The 10,888-nt window shown below is 43.7% G+C and overlaps 3 protein-coding genes across 4 annotated transcripts in view; 1 reads left to right on the top strand and 2 right to left on the bottom strand.

Annotated features, from left to right (window-relative positions):
* UBR3 (ubiquitin protein ligase E3 component n-recognin 3) overlaps positions 1 to 465 on the bottom strand; it is a 91,741-nt gene extending 91,276 nt beyond the window's left edge. For both annotated transcript variants that reach the window (XM_026046530.1, XM_026046458.1), the window contains exon 1: positions 38 to 465. In XM_026046530.1, the coding sequence (XP_025902315.1) occupies positions 38 to 465 (428 nt within the window). The remainder of the gene's footprint in view (positions 1 to 37) is intronic.
* An 875-nt stretch (positions 466 to 1,340) lies between these two features.
* Positions 1,341 to 5,180, top strand: METTL5 (methyltransferase like 5). The gene is made up of 7 exons (XM_026047154.1): positions 1,341 to 1,487; positions 2,137 to 2,251; positions 2,724 to 2,905; positions 3,169 to 3,251; positions 3,532 to 3,583; positions 4,118 to 4,167; positions 5,075 to 5,180. The coding sequence occupies exons 1-7, from the start codon at positions 1,379 to 1,381 to the stop codon at positions 5,150 to 5,152; spliced, it is 669 nt and encodes a 222-aa protein (XP_025902939.1). The 5' UTR covers positions 1,341 to 1,378; the 3' UTR covers positions 5,153 to 5,180.
* The window catches only part of SSB (Sjogren syndrome antigen B), an 11,150-nt gene continuing 5,083 nt past the window's right edge, over positions 4,822 to 10,888 (bottom strand). The window contains exons 2-12 of the mRNA XM_026046832.1: positions 9,467 to 9,541; positions 8,967 to 9,070; positions 8,639 to 8,813; positions 8,330 to 8,437; positions 8,127 to 8,227; positions 7,814 to 7,885; positions 7,692 to 7,734; positions 6,915 to 7,055; positions 6,442 to 6,625; positions 6,165 to 6,290; positions 4,822 to 5,286 (exon numbers count right to left, since the gene is read on the bottom strand). Of these exons, the coding sequence (XP_025902617.1) occupies positions 5,189 to 5,286; positions 6,165 to 6,290; positions 6,442 to 6,625; positions 6,915 to 7,055; positions 7,692 to 7,734; positions 7,814 to 7,885; positions 8,127 to 8,227; positions 8,330 to 8,437; positions 8,639 to 8,813; positions 8,967 to 9,070; positions 9,467 to 9,532 (1,218 nt within the window). The 5' untranslated portion in view covers positions 9,533 to 9,541 and the 3' untranslated portion in view covers positions 4,822 to 5,188. The remainder of the gene's footprint in view (positions 5,287 to 6,164; positions 6,291 to 6,441; positions 6,626 to 6,914; positions 7,056 to 7,691; positions 7,735 to 7,813; positions 7,886 to 8,126; positions 8,228 to 8,329; positions 8,438 to 8,638; positions 8,814 to 8,966; positions 9,071 to 9,466; positions 9,542 to 10,888) is intronic.

Here is a 10,888-nt window from a genome sequence, read left to right on the forward strand (position 1 = left end):
GTGCCGCCCCGCGGCGGCCTCGCGGCGCGGCGCTCACCCGGCCTCCCGCATGACGTTGCTGTCGCCGCAGTCGCAGGCGCCCCCCGCCTGGCTCCGGAACATGTTGTAGTCGTGGCCGGCGTGCTCGCCCTGGTGGAAGCACTCGGCGCAGAGGCTCATGCAGGGCGAGATGCCGCACGTCCGGCAGCGGTAGGCCACGAAGTTGGCCGTCCACACGAGGCCGCACAGCGTGGCCGGGTCGTAGGCCCGCACGGCTTGCGCGAAGCCGTCCCAGGGCTCGCCGCCCGACAGCAGGCAGCGGCACCACTCCAGCGCCTCGGCCGCCGCCGCCGCCGGCGCCAGCACCCGCTCCAGCAGCGCCCGCAGCTCGCCCGCCGCCGCCGCGCCGCCCTCGCCGCCCAGCGCCGCCTTCAGCCGCGCCGCCGTCGCCCGCTTGTCCCGGCCGCTGCCGCCGGCCCCCGCCATGATGGGCAACTGAGCGGCCGCCACGGCTGCGCGGGGCTCCCGGCTCCGGGGCTCTCCCCGCCGCCCGCCCGCCCTCCTTCCCCTCCCAGCGGCGCCCGCCTCTCGCGATAGCCGCGGCACCGGCGCCCTGCCCGCCGAGCCCTCCTCCCGACACCGCCCTCCCGTGCGCGCCATCTCCCCTCCTCTTCCTGCTGCCCGCGCAGGTGCTGCCGCCGCTGCCGCCGCCGCGCTGGGGCCGCCCGCCGCCGAGGTGGCCGCGGGGCCGGGGCTGGGGGCGCTGCGAGGCCGGCGCCATGTTCTGCGCCAGCGCGGGGCCGGGCCGGGCCGCGCGTGGTAGCCGCCGCTCAGAGCGGGCACGCGGCGCTTGCCCGGGACCCGAGGGAGAAGCCGGGTCGCCTGCAGGCTCCGTCCTGCCCCGGGCAGCGCCGGGCTCGCCCCCGGGTCCCGTTATCCCTGACACAGGCAGCGCCGCGCGTGGGCTGCGCCGGGGATCCCTGCACAGCGGACTGGGGGCGGGGGGTCATCATTATTACCACGCATCTCACACTCTCAGAGTCATGTTTTTAAATTTCTATCGACAGATTTTCAGTTGTGTAATGGAAAACTTAGGAAAGCCCCAAACGAAACCGAGCCACTTCAGCCTGAGGCCCAGGCAGAGGGGCACTCGGGGCAGCCCCCGGCGCTAGCGCCACCCGCCTGCCCCCCAGCTTCTAGGGGCGAAACAAAAAGGCTGAAAATCAACTGAGCGCTTTTGTGTTTGTTTCTGCAAGCGACAGGCAGGGATCCCTGCAGTTCTTCCCTGTTCGCTCAGCCCGGTGTCCCGGTGAGGCGGAGCGGCGGAGCTCCCACAGGTCCCTCGGCCGCCCCTCCACACCGGGAGGTCGCTGCTGTCATCCAGAGCCAGGCCACAGCCATGAAGAAAACAAAGCTCAAGGAGCTGGAGAGCTGCCTGCAGGACGTCGACGTCTTCGAAAGGCCCAAGCTGCTGCTGGAGCAGTACCCGACAAGGCCGCACATCGCAGGTAGGGCTGCGCTTCATCCAGTGCCCGGTCTGGTCAGCACTGCTCAAAAAGCGCCTTCTCGCGTTGGCTTCCGTGGTACTGCCTCGTTTGAAGCTGCTGCACCATAAAAGCGCTGAGAGATTGTGTCCATCAGGAGCACGCTCTGCTTTATGAACTGTTATCCCTTTGCATTAAAAGTATACTGTTAATAAGCAACACAAAACCAAGTAAGTCAATTTCAAAGATGAATTGTGATAGAAACATGTTACATCTAAAATATGATAGCTGAACGTTTTTTCTTTAGTGTGGCATAAAATGAGAAAGTGGTGCGTGTACCTCTTCGGTACCTTAATTCTGATTTTTCCAGCTTTTTACATCTTACAGAGCAGTGTTTCTAAGGGTGTGCCTCATGCTTTTATGGTTGAGGCATGCCTGAGGCATGGTCATTCCCTGAAAACAGTATCTGTAGCTCTGTATGAAATATCCCTCAAAGGCCAAGAGCTAGACCCTTACTACTTTGAAAAATGCTTCGATGTGTTTTAAGCATAAAGGATAAGCACAGCCAGGGAGAGCATCATTTAAATTTAACATGACTGAGTTTTCTGAATGCAGAAAGTGACTTTTATCAACAAATATGTGCTTATTAGATTTACTGATTTTTTTCCCCTAGCATGTATGCTTTATACAATTCACAATACTTTTGATGACATTGAAAACAAAACAGTTGCAGACTTGGGATGTGGCTGCGGCATGCTCAGCATTGGAAGCGCCATGTTAGGAGCAGGGTAAGTAAATGGGTCATTTTTAGTATAGAAGGGAGGGGAAAATAAAATTATAACATAGTAATGCTGAACTGAACTTATTTTGGGTATCTAATTTGACACACAACCAGCACCAGCCTGTTAAGTATGTATAAACAGTCAATAATCATTCAACTAGTGGGAGAGATTGACAAGAGCACTGAATGCAGATGTCATTATGTTTGGTTTCCCTGAAGCACTATATTAACACATATGAAATTTCTTTCACAAAACTTGAAACAGATGCTGGGAAAAGGCAGGAGCACTGATCACAGTTTCAGCAACCCTGGATTTCTATACTATGTGCCAATTGTATTTCACTTAGAAAATGCGCACACAGATACCTCTTAAAATTTTACTACAGAACTTAGAAGGCACTGCATTTAAATCATTTTGAAAACAGACATTGTTTTCGTAAAAGAATGTAGCTTTTTTTTGTTTTTGCTTTTTTAAACAGATTGTGTGTGGGGTTTGACATAGATGCAGATGCACTGGAAATATTTAATAGAAATGTTGAAGAATTTGAGCTCGCAAACATCAACATGGTTCAGTGTGACATTTGCTCTTTGTCAGAGACCATGCCAGAAACTTTTGACACAGTAATTATGAATCCTCCTTTTGGAACCAAACACAATAAAGGTTGGTAATTATAAAAAAAATCCTTATTCAAATTATTTTTCTTTTACTAAAAGTAATTAGGAAAGCTGCAGAAATACTTTCCATGCCTTAATGTGTGCGCTGCTGTTTCTCAGATGCCTAAGATAAGCAGAATAATAGCTAAGTATTTTAAAAAATAGGTCATTTTGCAAAAAGCAACAACAGTGAAGTATAAAGTAGGTCTTAAACTAGTGCCTATTTAAAGTTTGCATTTAACAATTCCAATAACTTGAATGCTCTTTTAGGTATGGATATGATTTTTCTGAAAACAGCTTTACGAATGGCAAGAACAGCTGTCTACTCCCTTCACAAAACATCAACCCGACAAGTAAGTGCTTAATTTTAGTGGAGTATGGCTGTTAACCAGTTACATAGCCCATAGCTTCACTAATTTGACCGGGTCTTTATTGGGCATGAAACTTACTTTGGTTAAATACTTATTATGTCAGAATATTCAGTGATGCACATAAGACCACAGGAAGACAATACAATATTGGAAACATGGAAAACTAATTATAGGGACTTCTTAAAGTAGAAAGGGTACAGATATTATAAAAATGTATGTAAACTAGCTTTTAAGCATGACCTGCATCCGTTTAATACCCTAGCACATCCAAAAGAAAGCAGATGAATGGAAAGTGAAGATGGAAGTTATAGCAGGTAAGATTTTTTTTTTTTCTTCTTAAGAAAAAAAAATACATTAACAACTAATCTCTGGGCCATACTAGCCAGACATCAAGAGGTAACTTCTTTGGTTTAAAATACAAAATGGAAGAGGTATTTTCTTTCAAGTCTTGTGACCTGCTAAGACAGAGGAAGCAAGCTTTAAAAAATAAAAAAAAAGAAAATAAAAAAAAAAAAAGAATCCTGTACTTGTAGTAACTTAATTATTACTTCTGATAAGTGATCAAGATTCTTCCTTATTTTTAAATAGCATGATAGATGTTTTATACAGTCATACACCTAAGATATGAAAGCTGCACAAGTACTTGAGACACTCCTAGATTTCTGTAACTCATCTCACTTACCATCTAGATTTGGGTTAAGTGTTGAGGCAGCCTAGTCCAGAAGTCAAAGCAATTACCAAGCCACAACTGTTTGAGCCTGGCCCCTAGAAAGCTTAGAAGCAGAGTGTGGGATACAAGCTCCCTATTAATCATTTGAACACAGCAGTATTCTTTTCGCTGTTCACAGAACTTAAATATGACCTACCAGCATCATACAAGTTTCATAAGAAGAAATCAGTAAGTATAAAAACTAACATGCCTGAGAAAAATTGTTGTCCTGTACTAGACAGGTACATTATACTGAACAACAGAGCTTTAGAGCAGATGTACTGGGCAGCAGTACAACATTGGAGGTGTCACAGTGAAAGCACTGAGTTGTGCTGTCATTCGTACAGAGTAGTTGGGCAGGGGTGGGGAAGAAGAGGCATTTTAACACACAGCAAACCTGCACACCAAACCTCATGAAAGCTACCACCTAGAAGTAGCGCTATTGATTCTGCAATTACTAGAGATCTGCTTAATCATGGAGGAGCTTAATCAAGGCTAAATAACTCCTTAAATAGACCTAGGGCTATAGCAGCAGGACAACTTCAGCGTTGTGCGCAGCAGAGGAGGCTGCAGGAGGAAGCTGCGCACTTAACTGTGCAGAAGCGGGAACATTTTGGGGTTGGAATAACCACCACCCAGCGTTGTACCTGCTGAAAATGCTGCAGTAGACTGCTCAGGAGCTGAAGGCTTAACTGGGCAGGCTGAAGTGGCATAGGCCAGAGGGGATTATTCACCTCTACTCAGGTTCTTTACAATATGAATTCATGCTGAAAGCCTGTCCTTCAGCTTTGCTACCTAGCAGTCACAGCTTTATATTACATGAAGAGTGAAGCTTCGGAGGTGAACCGTTTAAGTTCTCCATTTATTGACAGCAGCTAGTGAATATAACTGAAATTACAAAGGCTATTCAAGGATGGAACCTTTTACACTTGAATGAGGTACCAGAGAAGTTGAGAGGACTGACAGTATAAACAAGACTATAAATATAAAAAAAACTTTTCCAGAGTGGCATGTTAGAGTAAGCATGCTTCCTAAAACAAACAAACAAAAACAAAATAAAAGTTATTAACAAAATAAAGCTTTCCTCTCGTTTTAGGTTGACATTGAAGTGGATTTCATTAGATTTTCTGTTGACAAACTCTTGAACCAAGGCATGGCTTTAAAACCTATTTAAAATGGATTAATAAAAACAATGATTTTTATTTTAGTATTACTGGTCTCCGCCTCCATTTTCTGTTTTCAGCTGTTTCGGTGCAGGTTCTTCTTTCTCAATTTCCTCAAGTGGTCTCTTCTTTGGACTTGCTGGTTCTGCAAGATTGAATGCCGAAGTTATTTATGATAAAGGAAGCTTTCAGTATTACTTAAGTCTTCCAAAAAGTAAACTTACTGAAATCCCAAAACAGTGGTCTTATTATGTAGCCCAAGAATGGGTTCTAGTTTATCCACAGCCACTGCTATGCTAGAGGATTGCTTATCCTCCAATATCCTTATTATTGCAGCTTCAAGCTCTTAAGTGTTCCAAAATACCTCCTCTGAGCAGTTTATTCACTCTTTGGAAGAGAAATAAGAAGTGAAGATAACGACTGTGAAAGGACAAGGGGCAGGAGGTTGTGGAATCTCCTCCAGAGATCTTCCAAACCCACCTGGATGCCACCCTGTGCCACATGCTCTACGTGTCCCCGATGGAGCAGGGGAGTTGGACTACATGAGCTCTAGAGATCCCTTCCAACCTCAACCATTCTGTGACTGCCATCTAATAGCAACAGGTTTGAGTACAACTGAATTCTGTTTAAGCAGGCACTATATGTGATGAACAGAAGCCCAGTTCAGACATCTTAAAGAAAAAAGAAAAAAAGCACTGCTGAAGAGGCACCAAGCCGCACTGTTGTGTATCTGTGCATTGGTGCTGACAGCTAGCTACAACCTTCCAAACAAAATACTCAGAACAGTCCTGTAAACAGAACCAAAATTATCTATCAAGTAGTTGACATGATTTTTTTGGAAGAGTTTCAGCTTTTGGGGGAAGAAGAAAAAAAAAAGAGCTGAAGATCCTTAAACTTCACTTACCGATACTGACAAAGGACAGAAACATTGCCAGCCTTGAAACACTCGCAAGAAACAGATGAGGTGGACCCATATAGCAGCACGTAATAAAGATGATCCATCCAATGCACAAAATGACTTACCTGCTTTAGTATCTTCACCTTCATCATCATTTTCAAACTTAGTTTTTTTGCCCTGAAATTGTACTTTCCCTTTATGTGCTCCTTGAGGTACCTTCCCGCCTCTTCCTTTTCCTTTAAGTTTGCGTCCTGTTGGGACAGGAGATGTCATTCACTTCCTACTTGGCAGGCTTCAACAAAGCTTTGCAGTCAGTCATTATTAGGCATTCACTGCTTAAGTATTACCACACAGTGAAACTAGTATGAAACTAGGCTAAATATTCAAAACCAATGGAAGTACCTTTTGTTTTCTGTTTTAGCAATTCTTGCTGGTCTTCCAATATTTTTTTTAGAGCCTCTTTCTCTGCATCTCCTTCTAGCAGTTCCCATGTAACATCCTTGTTCCGAAGCTGTAAGTTCCCGTTATGTGCTTCTTTTGCTTTGTCCAGAGCTTCTTTTGCATTATCCTTAAACAGGATAATACCCTTAAAAACAAAAGAGTCATTTGCATTGAGTCTAATTGCAAAAATACTCAGCTAGAATGATGGACAACATATCCTGTTGGGCACCCTAAGACATTCATTACTCTGGCAAGCAACTCCCTGCATTGTCTGTGCTTTTGAAAGAATTAGAGGGAACAGATTTACAATAAATATTGGGTAGTTCCACAATTCAAATAAAGAATAAATTCCTTATGTTATGATGTAGAGGCACAAGCATTTAACCATTCCGTTTCAAAAGCTAATACAACACCTTGTCTAAGGATCTACTGACCTCCTTTGCACCTCTGACAAAGTGTATCCATCTGATTTCTCCATGATCAGAAAATACCGCATGGACATCTTCTCTGCATGTTTGATCATCAAGATCACCAAAAAACTTCAGGAGACATCCTGTCTTTTCTTCCAAAGACTTCTAAATAAGAGTTTAAATAAACAAACAAAGTGACTAGAGAGTCACATCTGAGCATTCATCTCCCTCCACCCCTCAACCACAAAGTTATTAGACCGTTTTAGTGACAAATAAGCAACTGAAGTAGATACAGCTATTCTTACTGCACAGCTGATTGATGTTCATGTGCAAGATCCACATATGTTTCTTAATTTTTCTCTGAAACATTCATGTGGATCTTAGCATTTGTCTCCATGAGACAGTTACACTCTTACAGTTTTACTAAACAGCTTTTCAAAGGCTGACAAATCAAGCTAAAAGCCTACAGAGTTAATCCTTTCTGGACCTCGAAAATGCCATAGATGCATTGAGGATCACTTCTGAGCGAACAGTATGGCTAATAATTAAATTCCAGACAAAATTATTTTCTTGAAAATAAAATGCAACTGTGACAAATGAAGTCTTACTGTAGATCAGTTCTAAAAGCTGAAGTGACTTTGTAGAGACAAAGTACTGTAATCTAGAATCTGATCACTGGTCTTAAATCTACGAATACAAACATGCTGTTGCAACTGTATTAACAACTTGTGGATTGAAAACCCAATTAATCCAAGGATTAATTGGATAGTTTTCAGGTGTAGAGATGTAAGAAATCCATACCATTTCTGCATCTGCTGCTTGTTTCTGTTTTTCTTCTTTTTCCCTGTAAAAGTTTAAGATCAGTTCAGCATTGGTTCAGCTGTGGTGAGGTGATAAATTCTCACACGTCAATAATTACTTACTGTTTAGCTCTCGCTTTAGCCTCTACTTTGTTTTGTTTCCTTTCTTCATTCTTCTTTATACAATACTCCTCCCTTCAACAGAATATGAAGTTAGATGCTACCTGTTACAGTATTCCAACACAACTACTTTAGAAGATGGCAACAGCTAAGAAACATTTCAGACTGTCTTTAAAAGCCCCAATACCAGTCCCAAAAGTGCAGTTTTGGGTTCCTGTACCAGAGTGTAGAAACTCATACTGAGCAAGTCAAGCCAGGCTCTCCTCTAAATCCACACCTGGGCATTATAGTTCCTGCCTCAGTTAAGGGAACTTACTTGAAAAGCACTATCAGTTCTGTGTCCTTGTACTTTTGGTTTGGAATCTCCGTGAACTTCTTAGCAGATTCAACACTATCAAAAACTGCAAATATTGACCCCTGTTAAGTAAGCAGAGACATAAAGTATTAGGGTAACTGAATACTGGATGTTCTCCAGGAGAAACAGCTGCCCCCCATCTAACTGCTCACCACAAGAACTACCTTAAATGTTTTCTGCAGTGTTCTTCTCATTTGAATGTTTTCAACTGGACCTTTATCCTCAAGCCATTCTTTGATATCATCAAGAGTTGCATCTAGTGGAAAGCCTTTCTGCAAAATAACATTGGACTTCAACCGCATGCCACAGAAACTGTGAGACTTCAACAGAAGTATTTACTACTAATGTAACACAGCACCTGACAAGCACAACCTGAAAACGTGGCTATTTAGTGCAAGTTAATTCAAGCTTTACTTTAGGTAGGTAGTTTTCAAAGTTACACAGAATGTACAAGGCAAAGGAAATTTACTTACAACATATACAGATCTGTTTTTAATTGCAGTTTTATATTGGTCATTTAATTCAGGAAGGGGTTTGTTTGGAGATCTTCTAATTTTAGTTTTCTCTTCATTTATTTCCATTAGACCAGTCTTGGATTTTTTTAACGCTTCTACTATAACATCAAAATCTTTTGAAAGACGACTTAACCTATTGAGGAAGCAGATACAGGTTATGTTTACCACATGGGCAAAGCTGCAGACAAGTGTTAAGAGCTGTACATGCAGACCAGGGGTGTTCAGCACAAACCAGCAATAAACAGCTGGATGTTACCCTTACGTCCAGCTTTGCTGACCCTCTTACCTGTTGAATTTAATCATAATTTCTAAAGGCACCCAGCCATCATCCAGTTTGATCTGTTCCTTCAGGAACTTGTCTCGCGGTAGATTGTGATCACCAAAATAGTACTGCAGAGGAGAGAGAGAGATTTGTCTTTGAGTGTTCAGTCTTAAAAATTCTGTTTCATTTGACAATTTACTGCAGTAGATTGAGACATATGAAAATTCACGATGGTGATAAAAATAATTAGAAATTCTGAAGTCCCTACTTCTCGCCTGATACATTTCCAAAAGTTAGTTGCAGCAAAGAAGCTGTTAAGAGTGCTTCATCTAGAGGGACTATAAGAAGGCAAAGCTAAATTGCAGCTTTGTTTAGAAGAGGTATGACACTTTTTTTGTACCATAATTATTCATCAGCCTAATTAAGCTCCAATGTCACAAGAGAAGGGAGGATTTAAAGCGAAGTCCCTAGGAATTAATTTCTCCAAAAATACATCCAGATCCTAAACAATAAGATAAACATACCTCAATTTGCTGACAGATTTTGCTTTCCAAGATGGACATATTTTCACCATCTCCATTTTCAGCCATTTTCACCAACTGTATTAAAGAAAATTTAGTATTCTGTTTTTAGTACATGTAACCTTCTTCAGGCTTCCATTAGAGAAGAACCACATTTTACTGCAGCCTTGGCCAAGCCAAACAACTGACAAATCTACAGCCACCTATTGGTATTTGTGGGTCAGTTGTGTGTTTGCCTCTCGCAGGAACAGGACTGCAGTAGGGGCCTGGGAAACGCTCCACTAAGACTCCCTTCTCCCAGGCAGTCACGCTCTCCCTCAGAGCACCTGCCTGACAGTCATTTTATCTCCTCATTTAGTAGTCTAAAGTCACTGTTTGTTCAGCATGCTGCAGCCCTAAAATATTCCAGTTTCCCCTTTTCCTTCCCTTGCTGGTTATTTTTGCTATCTGGACACTTACAGCCTTGAAAAGGCTGTACCATGTTCTCCACTATAGACTTCTCCCTTTACCTGAACACAGCAACACCCTTAAAAATATGTTTTTAGCAAGTGCCAGTTGTTTCCTGTGATCAGAAAACCCACAGCCATTGCTAATGTAGACCAGCAGCTGCAGTTGCTTGAGAGCTGCCTCACGCTAATTACCCTAACTAGGGAAGACTTCATTATCTCACCCCCACGTGCAGGTGCTCGCACCATCTCGGCACTCCCCGGGGACACTGTCCCCAAAACACAACTTCCTCAGAACCCCATGTTTGATTTACCTTAAACTTAATTTGGGGTAAATCTGCAGCAGCCTAAGGAAGAGCCTCAGCTTTTTCCAATGGATTAATGAACTAATCTCTAATTGAGCACTAATTGTGTGCTACCCTAACACCTGATCCAGCAGAAGGCCAACCTGCTGGGGCAAGTGAAGAGTATTTCCATTGGACACATTTATCACCAATTCCATTCAGGTTGCAGGAATGTGGGTGGTGGTGGCAAGGGGACAGCGAGGAAAAGAGGACAACTAAAACCCAATTATCTTTCTGTGCCAGCAAACAATTATATTGGGTTACATTTAATGTTAAAGTAAATCCTCAGGAGGAAAAAAGGAAAAGGGGAGAGGGGCACAGAGCGGCACCTACATGGATTGTTAATATTCTTGAATCTTAGTTTGTGACTGAATTCTCATTGCAAAAGTCTTTCCCAAATTCACATTGCAAAAGTCTTTTCCAGGTGCTATAGCTTTACACATACACATATGTAGTATACATATAAAATACATATATATAAAAATAATTCAAGCTATGAAAAAAAAATGCCATATCTTATCGGCTTTGAGAAACCCCATCCCCTGCACTGGGGCGAGCTGCGCCGCCGAGGCCCAGGCCGGCCCTGCTCGCCGGGCGCGGGCCCCGCCGCGCAGCTCGGGGGCTCCGCGGGGCCC

Source organism: Nothoprocta perdicaria, unplaced genomic scaffold, assembly GCF_003342845.1.
Source record: "Nothoprocta perdicaria isolate Ctin4 unplaced genomic scaffold, notPer1 scaffold_0, whole genome shotgun sequence".
Classification (NCBI taxonomy): Eukaryota; Metazoa; Chordata; class Aves; order Tinamiformes; family Tinamidae; genus Nothoprocta; species Nothoprocta perdicaria.